Source organism: Chiloscyllium plagiosum, chromosome 13, assembly GCF_004010195.1.
Source record: "Chiloscyllium plagiosum isolate BGI_BamShark_2017 chromosome 13, ASM401019v2, whole genome shotgun sequence".
Taxonomy (NCBI): domain Eukaryota; kingdom Metazoa; phylum Chordata; class Chondrichthyes; order Orectolobiformes; family Hemiscylliidae; genus Chiloscyllium; species Chiloscyllium plagiosum.
In genome coordinates, this window is record NC_057722.1 from 8,162,166 (window position 1) to 8,182,373 (window position 20,208).

General features: G+C 43.8%; 1 protein-coding gene across 1 annotated transcript in view; it reads right to left on the bottom strand.

The window, feature by feature from the left end:
• Positions 1 to 20,208, bottom strand: part of LOC122555733 (glypican-1-like) — a 192,444-nt gene that overhangs the window by 15,777 nt on the left and 156,459 nt on the right. Inside the window, exons 4-7 of the mRNA XM_043701793.1 lie at positions 9,995 to 10,160; positions 8,254 to 8,384; positions 1,952 to 2,083; positions 646 to 779 (exon numbers count right to left, since the gene is read on the bottom strand). Of these exons, the coding sequence (XP_043557728.1) occupies positions 646 to 779; positions 1,952 to 2,083; positions 8,254 to 8,384; positions 9,995 to 10,160 (563 nt within the window). The remainder of the gene's footprint in view (positions 1 to 645; positions 780 to 1,951; positions 2,084 to 8,253; positions 8,385 to 9,994; positions 10,161 to 20,208) is intronic.

Genomic DNA, 20,208 nt, shown 5'->3' on the forward strand with positions numbered 1-20,208 from the left:
GAGATCAATGATAGCAGAGGTGCAGTGTCTGATTGAGTAACCATCAATGGGGAAAGGTTCGAGGGATAGCTCAGTATTTGAAGATCAGGCTGAGAGTGAGTAACTAAGGAGATCGGGGTAGACAGAAAAGCACAACAAGTGGGGAGGAGGAGTTTGTGAAAATCAGAGTTCCCAATGTGATCTCTGACACAAAGCACACCAAGTGTTTATTATAAGGTCTGACACAAAGCACACCAAGTGTTTATTATAAGGGCCTCACATGGTTGACTGTAACTCATTTTCTAGGCCCAAATATGAAGAATGAGAAAATGAAAGGCACATCAATATCTGTTGGTGATCTCAGAACTGAAATGGGAAATGTCCTGTTTGACTTGTTCACTCTATTTTGTCAACAACTGAGCAAGGCTCATCAAACCTGTTTTAGAATAGGTATGGACAATTTTTTTTTGAAAAATTAATTCACAGGGTGTGGACATTGACTAGATCTGTGTTTACTTCTCATCTCTAATGGCCCTGGAGAAAGTGGTGGTGAGCTGTGTTCTTGAACCACTGTAGTTGGTTGGATCATAGGGATACCCACAGTGCTGTTAGGTTGGGGGTGGGGGGGGGGGGGGGGGGGGGGTTTCGGGAGTTTAACCTTCTTACCTCCCTCTGTTCTGCCCATTCCAACACCTGTCCTCATTGGCCAACCCTGCCGTCACCTTCTCACTGCACAGTGCACTGGGGAGCGTGACCCACAGTTGTCGAACATCGCGGAGCTTCATCTTGACTTCAGTAACCTGAAAACACAACAGCCATTACTGCAATGTGCCCTCCCTCCAAATGTCCTTGACCCCTGACCCCAGGTGGAGATGGGCCGCTACATCAGGTGAGCTCGGAAACAATTCAAATTCCCCTCACCGAGACACATAACTGATTCCCCTCACCAATGATAGATTAAACATTCAGAAACAATATGAGTCAGTAAGCTTTATGGGGGTCAGATCTTATTCACACAGTGGGTGCTGGGATTCATTAGGCGTCGCATTAATTGCCACAATATGGCAGTGCTGTCTGCACTGCCGCTGGGCCATGTGGCCATTTTCCTTGTTTTCGTTTTCCCTGTAGCTGTGCAGCAAGTCAAAAGAAGGCACAATAAGTGAAGGGGACTCAAATGATCAACACTCCAGAGCCTAAACTCCTGGGAATGCTACACAATCACCAACGTGTACCAAACCCAATCAAGAACTATGGGAGCTAGATAGCAAAGTGAAGTCCGGGCCACAGTAAGGGCAGCTATGATTGACTGAGCTAAGACAAAGGGGCTGAATTGCTTACTCCTGCTCCTATTTCTTAGCAATTTGACCCCCTCCCCTCCTCAGAACCACTTTGACCGCTAAACCCCAGGTGGAGATGGGCTGTTACATTTGGTGAGTTTGGAAACAGTTCAAATTCCCCTCGCCAAGACATGTAAACGATTTCCCTCACCAATGATATATTAAAAAGCCAGAAACAATACGGGTCAGTAAGCTGCTTGGCATTATGTCAGACAGCTCTTGTTCACACAGTGGGTGAACAAACCTATATAACAGGTGTCCTGATGACCCTCTCTTCTGTTCTTTGTTTCAGGTTTTCAACAACAATGACTGCTCCAGAAGATTGTCATAGGCTTGTTGTTTCCCTCCCGTTGCATCTGGACGTCCAAATTGGCCGTAGAGGTCTCCCCATCACCTCCCAAATGAATAGACCATCAGTGTCTGAAAGTGGATAATGGCTCTCCAGTGGTCAGTAAGTTTGAACACATTGTGACATTCAAAGTTTGCTCCTAAGGCCTACAATGACAGTGCCGCCCCGGAGCCCAACAGCCAACCGGCCCTCAGTTCTTAGAAAGACTTCATTTCTTTCAAAGACACTCAGCAATAGCAGTGTTCATTGCAATAGGAATCTTAAAACGGAGTCATGTAGTACCTACCAATCTGTCCATGGGCGGAGTGGCAAGACTGACTGGCCTCTCCTCCACTGGGTACGGCTTCCCACGTCTCCTTGGATCATCCTCGGTTGACCGCTTGCTTACTGATTTGAGATGACCACACCCCTGAAGAACCTGAGCAAGAAACACAAAAAGAAGGGAAAGTTCAGCCAAACAGAGAAACATCCCCTATTTCCAACAAACTTATTGATATCAATCAACATCGGCATTTGCACCATTTTCTATACTCACCAGGATCTCAGGGTAATGGAGAACAAACTTTCCTTGAGTGCCAAACAGCACCAAAACATCCAATGAATGATCACCTGATTGGGGTGTGAGACTGACTAGTTCAATTTTAGTGGATGCTTCTGTTCACAAAGCACTGACCTCCACACAACAATGACCACAACCTATGTTCACACAGCACCTCTCGGGTCGTCATTATTTTTAATCAATCTGTTGAGAGATGCTATGATATAATTCTTGAGCAGGTGGGACTTGAACTTGGAAATCCTGGCCCAGAGGTGAAAACACCACCAACTGTAGTCCAAAAATCCTCCATCTTTGATGTTGTAATACAAATTCCAAAGCACATCACAGCAGCATTACTAAACAAGCCATGAAATATTGGGACAGGCAACCAAAATCCTTCCACAGAAGTTGCATTTTGGCTCATCTTAAAGGATGAGGGGTTAAGAAGAGTAGATGATCATGAGATTTGGACCGAAGCAATTGTGGGTGCTTAAAGTGTAGAATGGTCAAGGCACCAACATTGAAGGGGTGCAGAGGCTTCAGAGCATTGCAGCTTCGGAGGAGATTGCAGAGATAGGAAGGATAATAAGGACGAGAACTTTTAAGGTATTGGCAGACTAGGAGCCAGTCGAGGTCAGCAAGCACAGTGGCTCAGTGGCTAGCACTGCTGCCTCACAGCAGCATGGATCTGGGTTTGATTCCCGCCTTAGGTGACTGTCTGTGTGGACTTTACACATTCTCCCCATGTCTGCGTGGGTTTCCTCTGGTTACTCCAGTTTCCTCCCAAAATCCAAAGGTGTGCAGATCAGGTGAACTGGCCATGCTAAATTGCCCAAGGTGTTCGGTGCATTAGTCAGGGGTAAATATAGGATAGGGAAATGGGTCTGGGTGGGTTACTCTTTGGAGGGTCAGTGTGAACTTGTTGGGTCGAAGGGCCTGTTTCCATACTGTAGGGAATCTAATCTAAGCACAGGAGTTAGGGGGGCAATGGGACTCAGTCAGAATTGGAACACAGACAGCAGAGATTTGGATGAGTTCAAGTTCCTTGGTGGTGAAGAATGGCATTCCTGATCATCTGAAATGCAAGCTTTAGAAACAGATTCCCAACCACCCTCCAGAAATTCTGCAGGACTGTTCCCAACCATAGCAACCTCAAAGCTCCACCGCATATTCTTATTTTCTTACGCATTCTTCTTGCACTCTACCCATACATCCTTGCCTTCAAATTTTAGGGCTATTTTCATTTCTGTTTTTGGGCTTTCTAAAGTCAGTTAGAAACAGAAATAGGCCATTCAGACCCTCAGGCCTGCTCCACCATTCAGTGAAATTATGGGTGGTCTGTGACATAACTCCATAGATCTTTGGCCCACATTCCTTAATTTGAAATCTGCGGCAAGTAAATTTTTGTGAATAACTGATTCAGCATCCACTGCTGTTTGTGGAAGAGAGTTCCAAAATTCAACCACCTTTTGAGAGCAGAGGCCTGACCGTTGACATCCCCGCTAAAATGGTGTGGTGGTTTTATTCAGCTTTGTCATAATGGTGCTTTCGGACTGGGAAGCTCATTCAATTTGTGACGTCAGTGCATGCTGTTCAATCCTGTCACGTTCTCTTTCCTGTTTGGCTCTGTCCTATATGTGGGCTGGACACGGTTCACTTCAGAGGCTGAATGGCCTGCTCTGTTGTTTCGGGTCTGCCTGCATATGACTTCCGCGAGATTTCCCTGCTCTCCCTTGGCACTATTTGGCTTCCCTCTTGATCCTGACGCTAACTCAATAAGCTGTAGGGGAGGATGGGCAGGAGGTAATCAATAAGGATCACAAAAAATGTACAATTAATTGTGAAGAAACTTATAAAATGTGTGGTAGTAGTGGACAGGAGTCCCAACTGATGGAGGTGATTACTTATAAAGCTCAACGACATAATCCTCCAGCTTTCTTAGAGAAATTAATTACCACAAAACAACACCCAACAAAGCACTCAACACAAGCTGGGCACAGAGGTGGGAGTGGGGGTGACTGAAAGATAGAGAGACGACACAGACTGGAGTTAGATAGGGGAGGAGAGAATGTGAAATCATTCCTAACAACCCCACTAAATTGACAGATTAACAAAGTACCCTTTACCTCATTCTTTGCTACGTGAAGATTCATCTGTTTCTAGAACCCAACTTCCTCTATACCCTGCCCAAACACATCAAGTCGGGCAGCCTCTAACCTTCCAGACACGTGAAAGAGTGACAAGTTCCCCTCCAAGTCATTCACCATCCCGACTTGAAAATATATTACTGTCCCTTCAGTGTTGCTTGGGACAAAAACCTGGAACTCTCTCCCTAACGATATTTTGGGTCAACCTGCAGCAGGTAGGCTGCAAAGATTCAAGGCGGCAGCTCACCACCAACTTCTCAAGGGCAATTAGGGACAGGCAATAACAGTTGGCTCAGACAGTGCCATCCACATCCTGAGTGTATTAAAAAACATCAACATTCAGGACTCAGGATTCCCTTTGGATTAGGCACTTAGATGACAATTCTAAATCAACAGGTTCAACTGGTTTAAAAATTGGATTCCAAAACAGTGAAGAAACAGATGGTAAAATACAAGTCCAAATATGAAGATCATTTGCAGGTGTTTGTGTAGAACAGGTTGTTCAGTCGAAAAGAATATCCTTGATCTTCCAATAACCCAGGCAACAAGTCAATCTTATTTGCAAATCGCAATTCAGGGATGTCAAATTTCATTGCAGATGGAATCAACAAGTTACACCCATGTAACACCTTTAAAGGCACACCCCAGGATGTTTCATGCAGCATTAACAAACAAACGTTTGTGCCAAACCATGGAAAGTGATGGCAGGACAACAGCTGACTGAAGGCCAAGGCAAAGAGGCAGGTTTTAAGCAGCAGTGCGGGAGGACTTCAGTCAAGGGCAGTTGAGGATTGAGAACACAGTTTGCCTTGTATGTGATACTCACATCCCATGGAGGCATGTAAGGATCTGCCAAAGTAATGTCTTTTTCAGGCTATGCTTTTTGGGGAATTTTAGGCCTCAATGTTTGACTGCTAAACGCCATTGGCCAAAGCTTACTTTCCAGGGGATCCAACGGTATTTTCTTTGGTTTCTCGTGGGGTTGGAGTCGGAGTTGGCGTCACCGGAAAAAGAGGGGTTCAAAAGTAAGGATGATATTTTTTTTCCCCCAGAGGCCACACCTTTGCCTGCCGCCTGCTCCCCCACCCCCGACCCCCAGTCTGTGCCTAATTTCCATAGAGTGGGAGCAAACGGAAGCCCACGGCAACCCAACAGGAAGGTCACCCTGACAACCAAGAAGGAAAAGCAGCCATTTTTTGTCACCTGCCGGGAAAGCAGGTAACTGGAGAGCTGGTGGATTGAGGCCCTTAAGTGGCTATTACTTTGCCAGTTAACATTCTAAAATGCTGGTGAGTTGAAAAGTCCCTAATGGACCTTATTAACCAGCACTTAATTGGTGAGGTGGTGAGACGGGAGCATGTATCTCTCCAAGGCCATCTCACCCAATTATCTTCCCTTCTTGTCACCCCTCTTGCATCCTCCAGGGGATTTGCACTCCTAATTTGTGCTGTGCGAAGTGAAGGAGTTCAAGGTTGTACAATAGGGTAGAACAATTAATTTCTGTCTGTCACCTTAAAATAGACAACATGGCAATGTGGAGCCAGCACCTGTCCTCTTCCACTCTGATATATGTAGCTCGGCATTTCAATTTGCATCAGGTAGAATGGGGATTGGTAATTGGGGGTGGGTAATAACTCCAGATTCTTACACTCTTCCAATAGTCCACTGATAGCGTCTGGGCATCCAGAATAGGACTGCCGACTGGCAGGTGTTCATTCTGAGTCTGTCAGCCAAGAAAATCTCAGGTGAAGTAACACTCTAAGGTGAGGACTGTGTCTGGTATTGGTGTTTATAAAAACTGTGAACTGAAATCAGAAGGAGCAGTTTTCAAAAACGGAATTTGAAAGGGCGGCAGCTGTTTTGAAAAGTAAGCAAACTGACACCCATGGCAGGTATCATGTCAGCAAGTGTTTGAATAAGCAGTAACTAGAGACTGAGTTGCAACAATTTGGATTTCAGAGGGTGTACGGATGTAGCTTTTACTGGCAACAGAGGTTGATTCGTCTATGAGCTAGTAACCATTTATCAATGATAACAACCTTTTTGTCTGTCAACTATACGACTTGTTCTCAGGGAACTGGAAACATTAAAGTTAGGAACAAGTTACAGAGTGAGTGATAGGAAGAGTGAAAGAGTGTGAGTGTGAAAGATAGAGAGAGCATGAAAGCAAGAGCAAGAGAGGTCTTCAGTTCTTCTCCAGCTTAGGAGCAGTCTCCCTGTTCTCTGCAGACAAACCTCTGTAAACTTAAATGAAAAAGTTTATCTTTTCTGCAATAGTTGCTGTAAAACTATAACTTTGAACTGATACAACAGAGACTTTTTATAAGGGAACCAGCATCCTCGTGTCTCTTGTCAACCAGAGGATGAAACCAGAGAAAGGTGACTGAAGCAGCTTGCTGGCTAGCAGTAGAGTCATAAATATCATCTCAACAGAACCTGGGAACAAAGATCACTGAACTGGCTTTCCAATTTTTCTCTTTTGTCGACAATCTATTTAACCATGTGTGTATAGCGTGTGCGTATATATACAGTGTGTGTGTGTGCGTATGTGCGTATGTTTATAGTGTGTGCGTGTAATTCTGTCTGGACTGTTTATAACTGTTTGCAGTAGCTAGATGCTAAATATTTATAATAAATTGTGAGTTTTGTTTAGTACAGAAATCTGGTTCTCATTTTAAGTCAATTTGGATTTGAAAATCTGGTAATTTGAGGAATTCTTCATAAAATCTTTAACTTTTTTAATGAGCCTGGGAATAGCAGAACTCAGTTTTCAGTGTGCAACCCAAGGGAGGCACAGCATTTGCATTTAAATAGCCTCTTTAGCTTTGTAAAATGTCCAAAACGCTTCAGAGGATATCAGCAAATAAAAACTGACAGTGTACTCTGTAAATCGGTATTAGGATAGTATCAAGAAGTCTGATCAAAAGGTGTGATTTTAAAAAGGCGAGAGTCATCCTTTGAAGTTTTCGTTACTAGTATTTTGAAAAGAGGTTTGGACATTCATACTATATAAAGGCAAAGTCAACAGAGTCTTACTGAACCACAGGGCTCCTCTCTCATTAGAGAGAGGTGACTGGTGATGGTTTAATCCACGGGTCACCACACCTCAGATGAGGGGAGAGTTGGACAGGGAGAGCCCTTCATGATTATCCTCAGCTGGTTTGGGAATTGAACCCACACCTCCGATATCGCTCTGTATTGCAAACCAGCCATCCAGCAAACTGACCTAACCGAGCCCTTCACATCATATACAACACATTACAGAAATGTAATTCCTTCTCGGGGAAGTGGGTGGCAGTAAGGTCAGACATTTGACTTTTTCTATGTTTTGGCACACATGAATGCAAACAGTAATATCAACTCAGTGCAGTCTAACATCAGTTGCTTGCCAAGTATAAACACAATACTTTGTTTGTTATCTTTCACCAACCTGTTCAGACATGTTATGATACACCTCTGGAGGAGTATCCTCTTGGACTTGAAACTAGACTCTGAGTTAGGGGCACTACCACTGCTTCACAAAAAGCCCCACTGTGATTAATTAAACTTGGTTAATTGTGGATAATTCATTCAGCTTCTACAACTTGTAAAGGGTAGTTCAAACCCATGGTTCCAAATCCACTCCTAATCATGGCTCCCAAATCCAAATCCAAATCCAAATCCAAAAGTTAATTCGAAATTCCACCCTGACTCCCAATTTGATTCCAATCGATTGACAAATCCATCCTGCACTCCAACAGTATTCTAATTCCACCATGTGCTGGCTGCCCTATGACATAACCCAAATGTGATGTCAACTCTCCTACCACTTAATGTTTACTATTGGGTATTATTCACTGACATGCAGAGCCATTCGTTGCTTCCAAGACTAGAACTCAGTCTCTCTGCTCTGGGTGACCTTACCTTCGATGAGATATGAGCTCTGTTATCTCGCATGGTCTGTATTGCCTCAGCGATCTTCATGTAAATTGTATCGACCAGCGACTCCATGTTTGATGGTCCATTAAATCTGTCAGCCACCTGAACCATAGAGTCTGAAATATCAAGAATGGTCAAGATTAATGCTCACATTTCTCCTGTGGAATGCTCGTACACCGTCTTGGCCCTGCACACTGGAATTTCCACCCTGAACCTCTTCGCATCTCCATCATCCTTTGCATAGCAATCCTAAAACCCACTGATTTGAAAAGCTTCTGTATCACCTCTCCTTCTTAGGATTGACCTTAACATTTACTTGCCTTTATGCCTGAGAAGTTGCTTTGAGACATTATTTTCTATGTTAGCAACATTGTGTAAATGGCATTATATTACAAATGTCATCTGTCCCTCCCACTGCCATTTTTCTCTCCTGCTCTCGACGTGTAGCTAGAGCAGAGCTTTCGCGTTGCTCACACCCCTGTGCTTTCCAAGTCAAGGGTTTTCAAAACCATGAGGATTCGAAACAGTGTTGATTGAGCACGATTGTTCCAATTGGCAGAATGGTTGAGAGCCAGGAGGACACCAACGCAAGGTGAAGGACGATAAAACCCAACAGCAATGTGAGAGGGAATATTTTGTACACAGTGTGTGTTAGGTATCAGGAATGCAGTGCCTGGGAGTGAGATAGAGGCAGATTCCATTTTGGATTTCTAAAGAGTGTTGGGCATGTTCTCAAAATTTGCAGTTGGAGAGTGTGGGGAGTTGTTGATGGGACTACATGAGAGCCAGCACAGCCATTTTGGGCCAAATGGCCTCCTTCTTTATTCTTACTGTCCTTTGGTTCTATTTGTTTCACCTTGATTTAGCTATAAATAATGAATGAACTCAGAGTGCATATCAGTTGATTACTCTGCTATATCACAGTTAATCTGACATTAGTACATACTGTTCAGGAAGGTAGGCTGATATTTTCATAGAATCCCGACAGTGTGGAAGCATGTCATTCAGGCCATTGATTCCACACTGAAGAGTATCCCACCTTGACCCACACACACAATGCTTCCTTGTAACCCTGCATGTCCCATGGCTAGTCCACCTAACCTGCACATCCTTCGACTGAGGGAGAAAGCTGGAGTACCCAGAGGAAATCCATGCAGACATGGGGAGAATGTGAAAATTCCACACAGTCACCTGAGGGTGTAATCAAAGCTGGGTCTCTGGCGCTGTGAGGCAGCAGTGCTAACCAGTGAGCCTCCGTGCCACTCCATCGCCAGTTCCAGGATGTGCCAGTCCAAGTGTTATCCTGGCTGAAATCAGCTAACGCATCACAGACCACGGATGACACCATGATACTCACTACACTATAACTCCCAATATTAGTTCACACTCTTACACAATTGCCTCTCTCCCCTCAGCAGCCTGGTCATATCTCTACACATATTAATCCAGCACCCTTACACAGTCACTCAGTAACCTCCAGCCAATTCACCCAAAGACCCAGGAGCATCCATGCTTTAAAGTGAAGGTCATCTCCCCAATCATTCCTTGCAAGATGAGTGATGGGTTAATCAAAGCTTCAGACAGGACATGGTAAGTAGACTTCCCATCTGAGGTATGACAGACGATTCATTGAGTGGCCAGCAGGATCTCTGCAGATATCTAACATTGAGGCTGAGTGCCTGTGACTGTTTCCCCTCACTCCTCTGTTCACCACCACAGACCTTACCGACTAGGTTCCTCCATTCGCTGTCTAGGTCAGCATGATTGGCCAGGCAGCCCTTCAAGATGTTGAGGCAATAGTTGTTGCAAGGTTTCACACTTGCCATGCTCCGACAGTGAGGACAATACATCAATCTCATCATGGCTCGAGCACACTCTGGGCTTGGAGGCACCTGAGGGGGAGGGGAGGGGGGTAAAATTTGACACAGTTTTGAATACTTTGAAAAGAAACATCCCTCAAAAATATATTGTCTCCACCCAGATTTAGCCATTGCAGCTCAAAGTTTCTACTGCACTCTTCTCAGTAACTAACATAAAGCAACCAGTAAGGACAAATGAATATTTTTTAGCTTGGATTTCAACTACTTACAATCTACATCAATGACTTAGATAAAGGGACTGAACATATGGCAGCTATGTTTGCCATGACACTAAGATGGGTAGGAAATTGAGTTATTATGAGGTGATGAAATCTACAAAAGGTTAAGTGAGTGGGCAAGAAATGTCAGATGGAGTATAATGTGGGAAAATATGAACCTATGCATTTTCACAGGAAGACGAGAAAAGCTGTATTCTATTTAAATGGAGCAAGGCTGCAGAACTCCATGATAGAGAGACGTGCTGGAACATGAATCACAAAGTTAACGTGCAGGTACAGCAAGTGATTAGGAGAACAAATAGAGTCTTGGTTCATTATAAGGAGAATGGAATGTTAAAGTAAGGGAATTGGGTGGTGCATATAAGGGGAGGGATTCATTAATGCCTCAATGATGGAATCTTCAGTCCTGGAAGTTGGTAATGAAGAGAAGAAGTCATGTATTCCATAATTCTGCATTTAGATCAGATACAGGTAGCATGGGTCCCTATGTTCCAATTCTCTGCTTCAGCGCAAACTCAGAATAATGCCCCCACATTTATATGCAAGTCATGTCTCTTCCTACAACGCTCTGATGGAGTATAACCTGCCAGTGGAGGGCTAATTTAAAGACAATTCTTTGACATGATGCAATGCTAACTATTAAGTTGGGAATTATACTGGAGGCAGCAAGGAAATGACAATGGAAATGACAATGATTTGATTCAGTATCTCAGAAAACAAAGGCTTTACAAACACAAGGGCAACTCAAGAAAAACAATGTGCTTTTTCCAGGGTTAAAAATATGAACACTTAGGTAAGACCCAGTATTTTCCTGCCAGACAGGATAAGAGTCAAGAGGAAATGCTTGTGAAACAGGGCAACGTTACCTCAAAAAGAAAGATTGAAGGGGAATTGAAACGGCAAAGGCACTGAGAATTCTTTTTTTATTCTGGCATGGATTGTGGGTGTCATTCGCCAGGTTAACATTTATTGCCCATCCCTAACTACCCTTGAACTGAGTGGCTTGCTCGGCCAATTCTGAGGGCATTAAAGAGTCGGACACATCACGAGTGGCCCTGGAGTCACATGTAGGTCAGACCAGATAAGGAGGCAGACGTCTGATGCAAAAAGGGCATTTTTGAACCAGACAGGCTTTAATGATGGTCACTGTCACTGAGCCAAGCTTCACAATTCTAGATTTTTATTTCAACAGGTTAGGGAAGCAAATATAAATGATTTTCATTGGTAGGAATTCAAAGACAATACCATAATCTTGAGATAATTATCAGGCATATAGGAGCACAAACGAAGATTATGAGCAGTCTTTCAACACAGTGATATTGGAATATAGAATTATTGTCTCAATCTGAACTGAAATATAGCATTCAGAAAGATCATGGATAACCATTGATAAATAATTATGAAAAGGGTTTAACGAGAACAGTAGGATAAGGGGGCTATAAAACTAGCCAGGGAGGTGAAAGCACGACAGTCAGGCCAGTTGCTCTTACTCTGCAACTTTAAGATATGCTTCGTATCTTATACAGCAATATAACTGCACAGCTCTCTCCAGTTTGCACATCTTCACTGATTTTGTTTTATTCTACACATTAACGGCTTATTTTGAGTCAACTCCTGTTGGGACTTTTCACTCTGAATGGTTTTGATATGTTTGATCTACCTCTTCCCTGCCCCACCACTGATTTTAAATCTTAAACATAAAAGACACAGTCCAGCTAACTGCCACAGCCTCACGTTCCCACTCTCAAACGCCGCCCAACAAGGAGGCTCCTGGATAGATTGTGGGTGGCACATACAACTTTTTGTTTGAGAATTTGGAACTCATTGTCTGAAATGATGTCCAGACTTAAATCCTTATTATATTGAAGAAAAATACTTGGCTATGCAATTGAGGTGATGTAACCTACAAGGCCACAGACAGGGCTGCACTGTGTGATTAGACCTGATAAGAGTTTGGCTGTCAAGTACTTGTCTCATTTTACTTGTGTGCTGTAAATATTTTTGTGTTCCTAAGCAGCGTCACTGCCAAGGGAAGGGCAATTAGCACAACCTTGCCAGCTCTGTTCACAACCTAAGCTCCTCAAAACTCTTCTCTTTAATAACCTTGCAGCAATCCCTTTGGCTCCTTCTTCTTTGGTTCAGTGTCTGAGTTTCTGCTGCTGATTTGAGAAACACCTCTGTCCATGTTAAAGGCAGTTTGCAACTGAAGCTTGTGGCCACTGGAGGATGAGGCATTTGAAACTGATGATGATCTCCCCACTCCAGGAACTTGAACACATCATTTCAGCTGACATTTTTTAAAAAGTATGATGCAGGTACTGCATTATTAGCATTTCTGCGTTTCATGTGGCTTATTGAATAGATTTCCCATCTGCTCTCCAATGTCAGCACTTGAGATCAAATGGATTATCTCAAAATGAAGTTCTCTGAAGTTCATGGTGCATCCCTTGACCATCATCACAAGTACAGATCATTAACTGATCATTTACTTCATTGCTGTTTATGGGAGCTTACTAAGAGAAGTTGGCTGCTGCTTCCTCTATATTACAAGCTTTCAAAAGTATTCAATTGGCAGTAAAGTGCTTTGGGACTTCCAATGGTCATGAAAGGTGCTATAGAAATGCAAGGCTTTCCTTTTATTGCACGCATTTGGTTTAACGTGTGCCTTACCTTTCAGAGTTTGCTGTTAAGGGCTCCTCATGCAGTGTGTATACAATATTGTGATTCTGCCTGGCTATTAGTTTGCACAGGTTAGAAATTGTCATTATTCTTTATTCATTCACGGGATGAGGGTGTCACTGGCTGAGCCAGCATTTATTGCCAGAGCCAGAATTTATTGCCCGAGCCAGAATTTATTGCCCTTCCCAATTGCCCAGTGGGCAGTCAAGAGTCAACCACATTACTGTGGGTCTGGAGTCACATGTAGGCCAGACCAGGTAAGGATGGCAGTTTCCTTCCCTGAAGGGCATCAGTGAACCACATGGGTTTTTCTGAAAAATCAATGAATTAATCATTAGACTCTTAATTCCAGATTTTTAAAACTTGAATTCTGCTTCAAAACTTACATATTTTACTATTTTAAATAACACAAGGAGTTAATCAATCACTGATGAATGATTAGTTCTTCACCCATCATTATTGACATGATACACTTCTATCCCAAGCATGTCTAAATAAGGTGCTTGTAAAGTGTGGGTGCTGTTGTAATGTTGAACACCTCTGGGACACCCGGACCAACCAACCCAACCACCCCGTGGCTCAACACTTCAACTCCCCCTCCCACTCTACCAAGGACATGCAGGTCCTTGGACTCCTCCATCGCCAGACCATAGCAACATGACAGCTGGAGGAAGAGCGTCTCATCTGCTGCCTAGGAACCCTCCAACCACAAGGGATGAACTCAGATTTCTCCAGTTTCCTCATTTCCCCTCCCCCCTTGTCTCAGTCAAATCTCTCAAACTCAGCACCGCCTTCCTAATCTTCTTCCTGACCTCTCTGTCCCCAACCCACTTGACCTCCTTCCACTTATCGCATTTCCAACGCCCCTCCCCCAAGTCCCTCCTCCCTACCTTTTATCTTAGCCTGCTGGACACACTTTCCTCATTCCTGAAGAAGGGCTTATGCCCGAAACGTTTATTCTCCTGTTCCTTGGATGCTGCCTGATCTGCTGCGCTTTTCCAGCAACACATTTTCAGCTGTTGTAATGTAGCCAATCAGCACACAGCAAGATGCACACATCAACATGATAATGGCTGGTTAATCGGGTTTAGATGGACTTGGTGGAGTGAAAACTATTGTGCAGAAACTCCCAGAATTGCAAACCGTATCTTGGATTCTTTTATGCATACCTGAAAACTCTCGATTTCAAGACTTCCACTGAAATAAAGAACACCCCTGATGGGATGGAGCAACATTCTTCGAACACATCGCACAGTGAAAGCCTAAACTAACTCCTTGTTCAATGAATATTTGGTTGGACTTGGACATGTGCATTTCTACCTTACAAGTGAAAAGGTCACCGACCAAACTAAGCCAACAGTTCAGGTATAACAAGATTACTTCGTGTGATAAATGTCCCCAAGTTTCTGTCCCCTCGCTCGCCAGAAATTAGCAGGAAGTGAAATAAAGCAAAACCACAGATTCACTCCAATAAAACGGCTAATTTGAGGAGACAGCTGCTTTCCATTTGTTATGATGTAATCTGACAGCTCTGTCTTCTCAATAACACAAGCTCCTTTGTTAGGTGGACGTGCGAGAGTTTTATCTCGATTTCCAGGCATTTTCTCAACAGGAGGTGGGCGGATCTCTGCAGTGTAGATCCCTTCAGGGGAAAGTCTGGAATTGTATCACCTTCTCATTAAAATCTTCCTTTACACACACAGGTGCATGGGTCTGACTGCCAAAAGGGTCTTATCACTGTACTGCCCGTGCTGACAAGGTGAATCAGTAGTGAGGGAGTATTATGGAGGCATTTGATCCTAAATGCCATCACAGAACCTTTTCTGAATTTAATCAAAGAGATAGTCATTAAAATCAACGCAATTTGGTGTCTCTGACTGAAAGCCTGGGATTTGACAAAGACATCGTATCTTAGGGCACCATCCCAATGTAACTATCTGGCACGTTCAACTATGGAGTGCTTAAAGACTGGTGCTGGAAAAAGTGCAGCAGGTCATTACCGAGTACATCCATCGACAGAGAAACTTGAAGAGAATGTTCTTCAAAGGAATGAGAGCGATTTTAAGGGTTTTAAAAAAATACCCTTTGCAGCTGTAAGTGAAGTGAACAGTGGAAGATGGGATGTGGAAAGGCAGCATTCCCAGTGTAGGAGTAAACAGCTCAGCCCATTTATTGCCAAGAACACCTTCAACCCCCAGAACAGCCAGCACCTCAGGCAGTCCATTTAGCATTACAATTGGCACAATATTTTGGAACACTAGCACCACCACCACCAATTGCTCCGCCTTTTTCTTTTATTCATGACCCACAACACTTTGTCTCAACAGTCTTTTCCATTTCCTTTGCGCTTTTCAGCTCTTTCTGGTTACAGGCCCACAGGGTGACAGGAGCCTCCCGGAGTCTTAGCTCAATGCATGATCCTTGATGCTGGTCAGCATGCTTTGGCGAGTCATACTGCTCTCCAAAGTGCCAGAAACTGAGTCTGACCCTCTCCTCCTGCATTTTCTTTCCAGTAAGGACGATGGAGGTGTGTTTGGGTGGCAATACATTCACTGAATGGAGATCGGGGAGCAGCTTTGCTTCATTTCTCAGTGTACTTAACAATAACTGAATCAACTCAAACAGCTGCCTTAAATAAAAGAACTTTTAGCTCAGCAACAGACAGGATTAGAAACTGATACATGCTGGTCTGCATGGTTAAATGCTACATCAGGCTCTGCCTTGTGAGTCCATGGGGAACTATTTTCAATGTATTGGCAACCACAACTGTATAAATTGACTACCATGTTAAAACCACAAATGAGATCATGGGATATGTTCTCAAATAGATGATTGAGGTATTTTCTCACACTGGTGCTCAGAGGCTGCTCTTGAACTGTCAAGTAGGGTATTTTTTTGGGACTGATAAAGTTCCTGAAACTGGTCAAAGGGGTCCATTCTTTGACTGGGGCTCAAGATAAGTTCTCAAACTGGCAAAAGGGGTTTTTTTAGATTAGATTACTTTACAGTGTGGAAACAGGCCCTTCGGCCCAACAAGTCCACACCGACCCGCCGAAGCTCAAACCACCCATACCCCTACATTTACCCCTTACCTAACACTACGGACAATTTAGCATGGCCAATTCACCTGACCTGCACATCTTTGGACTGTGGGAGGAAACCGGAGCACCCGGAGGAAACCCACGCAGACACGGGGAGAACGTGCAAACTCCTGACATTAACGGGCACTGCGTAAATCCAAGTTGTTAAGCTTGGCAATTCACCAAAACACGCTTTGGATGGGACTGCTGAAACTATGAGTTGCAGTGTTCACGTTGACATACAAGGGAAAATCTTGAGACTTTGTTCAGACTTGGAGACAATCAGCTGGAGTATCAGGGTGAAGCTCCCTAGTTGCAGTGTAAAAATGGCTGGAACTAGCTGCACGATACTGTGACAATCAGCTGCCTTTGAATTTTTAAATGGTACTTTACAGCACCGGTGAATACTTTGTGAAATGATCTTACTCTATATCTAAGCCATGCTGCCCTTTCACATCACAAACTTGGGCTTGAATCCAACCCAGACACTTCTTTTCAAAATATCTCCTCAGTCTGTCGACAGAATGAAGCCATTTCTTAGGTGCATAGAAGAATGGCAAGTCCTGCAACAGGAAACAATATGACCAATAGAGACTATATAGGATTTATAAATGCTATGCTGATAGGGCAGTGGATGCTTCTCTGAGACAATGCTTGTGAGACACTTTCAAAGGATATTGTAGAAGCTACACTCTGGATTTAAACAAAGTTTTATCTGGGAGAGTTGGATGAAATAATATAAAGGGGGATCTGACTTAATGCTAACTCCTCTTGTACCTGACCCAGCAGCATTTTAATCCTTTTGCGATATGAACAGAGGTCTTGGTGGGGATTGCCAGAAGGAGGACAAGTGTTGAAAACCTCCTCAGTCAACTAGAGAGACCTGTAAGCACCCATTCTCCCTTCAAGCAGTTAAATAGGAGAGACTTCCCCCCTTACCCTATCCCTGTTACCCTGCATGTGCCATGGAATTGAACCTGGGTCTCTGGCGCTGTGAGACAGCAGTGCCAACCATTGAGCCACTGTGCCACCTTAACTGGTACAGGATTATGCAGTTTAATTCTAACTCTCAAAAGAGAACTATGAGGGTATGAAGTGTTAATGGCAATGCTGGACTGGGGGACGTTACCAGATGGGTTGACAATGGATAAGCAGTGAATCACATTTGAAGTTTGCGTGCATGAATTACAACAATTATTCATTCCTACCTGGTGCAAAAATAAAAGAGGAAACATGGCACAATTATGGCTTACAAAAGAAATTAAGGGTAAAGTTAGATATAAAGAAGAGACATACAAAATCACCAGAAAAAGCAGTAAGCCTGAAGGCTTGGAGCAGTTTGGAATTCAGTATAAGCAGGCAAAACAAATAAAATCAAGGGAGGAAGTAGAAGTATGGAAGCAACATTGTTGGAAACATTGAAAGTGATCATAAATGCTTTGATAAATATGTGAATAGAAATAGATTAGTAAAGACAAATGTAGATCTTTTACAATCAGAAGCCTGGGAACTTATGATGGGGAACAAAGGAATGGCAGAAGAAACGAACACAAACTTTGGTTCTGCCTTCACAAAGAGAAGGTGGAAATAACCTCCCAGAAACATTAGGGAACCAAGGGGTGAACTGAGAAAGGAAAATTGAAGGAAATCAGTATTAGAATCATAGCATCCCTACAGAATGGAAACAAGCCACCGAGTCCACACAGACTCTGAAAAGAGCATTCCATCCAGACCCACTCCCTACTCCATCCCTGTAACTCTGCATTTCCCATGGCTAACCCAATAACTTGCACATCCTTGGACACTACTGGTAATTTAGCACGGCCAAGCCACCTATCCTGCACATCTTTGAACTATGTGAGGAAACCGGAGCAGCCGGAGGAAACCCACATAGATAAGGGGAGAATGTGCAAACTCCACACAGACTGTCTAAAGGCTGGAAATGAACCTGGGTCCCTGGCAGTGTGAGGAAGCAGTGCTAACCTCAAAGCCACTGTGCTGCCTTAGTAAGAAAATGATGCTGAGGAAATGAGTGGTGCTAAAGGCTGACAGATCTCCCAAGGGCCTAATAATCTACATCCCAAAAGAAGTGGCCCAGGAAATACTTGTTGCATTGGCGGTTATCTTCCAAAATTCTGTAGCTCCTGGTGGAGTTGTGATTGAAGTTCAATGTGGTGAATTTCCACCTGTGGGATGGGTGGAGTGATCTGCAGGTGGGTATAGACTGGGACAGAGCAGACCTTGCACTTGACACTGAAATAGATGGAAATCAGGCTGTGATGAGATGATGAAGAGTTTACATATAGACTGGGAGAATGGATCAGAATGGAGTTTAAATGCGAGGTTGTCCATTTTGGCCGGAAAAATAAAAGGGAAAATTATTATTTAAATGGGAAGCAAATTGAAAGTGCATCAGTGCAGAGAGATCCGGATGACCTTGTGCATGGATCACAGAAAGCGGGAATGAAGATGCAGCATATAATAAGAAAGGTGAATGGAACATTAGCATTTATTGCAAAAGGATTAGTTTATAAAAGTAAAGAAGTGTTGTTACAATTATATAAGGCACTGGTGAGACCACACCTGGAGTATTGTGTCCAGTTTTGGTTTCCTTACTTGAGGAAGGATGTGGTGGTACTCTAGGCAGTTCAGAGGATGTTTACGAGATTGGTTCCAGGGATGAAATGTCCGTCATATGAGGAGCGGTTGAATAGCTTGGGTTTATACTCACTGGAATTCCGAAGAATGAGGAGGGATCTGATTGAGGTGCATTAAATACTAAAGGGGATTGATAAGGTGGATGTGGAACAGATGTGTCCCCTTGTGGGATAGTCTTGAATAAGACAGCACAGGTGAAGAATGAGAGGAGGTAGCTTCAACACTGAGATGAGGGGCAATTACTTCTCCCAGAGGGTTGTGAATCTGAGGAACTCACTGCCCCAGTGTGCAGAATCAATCAGCAGATTCAAGAAAGAAATAGATGCATTTCTGATGAAAAGCAGGATAAAGGGCTACAGGGAACAGGCAGGAAAGTAGAGTTGAGACCAGAACAAGATCAGCTATGGTCACTTTCAATGGCAGAACAGTCTCAAAGGGTTGAATTGCCCACTCCCACTCCTAATTCTTACGTTCCTCATCGATGAGGTTTTTTGGGGTGGAGTGAGGTGATAGGAAACATTGGAAACTCTGAGGGTACCTGGTGCTCAGGGTGTCCACTACCAGCTGCATTCTGCTATCATTTGCCATTCCCAAGATTCAAAATGCAATTGGAAAACAGCTGGGACAATGCCTCGGGTGGACGGAGTCAGTGTCAGTTTGATTATGGGATTCATGTTGGTGGATGCTTGAAGATTGAGGGGGCAAATACATGAAGCAGCTATTTGCTAAATCCAATGACATTCCATTTGCAATCATTTCATTGTCCATTAGCAATGATGGCCAAAGGTAATTTGCACTACTCTACTGGTTCCCAATTGAACTTTGCCATCTCAGTGATGCTGAAGTTAGCTGCAATGACTTAAAAAGACGCCAATGCACTGGGCTACTTCCAAAATGGCTGTGGACGATGGAGATCATTACTTCATCATCTGTCCATGGAGGTTTAACAATGGTTTGCATTAACTGCAAGGAAAGGCTGAAGGATGGATGTGAGTCTTGGCTGGAAATGGTATCTGTACATCAAACAGGAGTGCATGTACTGTTATGTGTCTGTCAATGAGCTACTGCGGCACTTTTGCCAAGTTAGTGCTGAAGCGGAGGTTGAAGCTGAATGGATGGTGAACATGACCCTCATTATCAGGATGCTGTGTGTCCCACTGTATTGAGGAAGGTGTGCAGCCCTCATCTGCAGGGGATGTCACCAGTGACTCTCAGATCTAAGCATGCCTTCGGTTCCCGCTTTCTGTCGAGAGTCCTGGGTCCTGCCGTTTGTGGGATGTCGCTTGACGTGGCTGCTTTACTAAGAATGTGGAGACAGATGCAGCAGGACCAGGGCTGACTACAATCCCAGCAGCATCAACAGGCCAGCGCAGTGAATGAGAACCACCCAGTTCATGATGGACGCTGCCAACTAGGCAGGCAGGA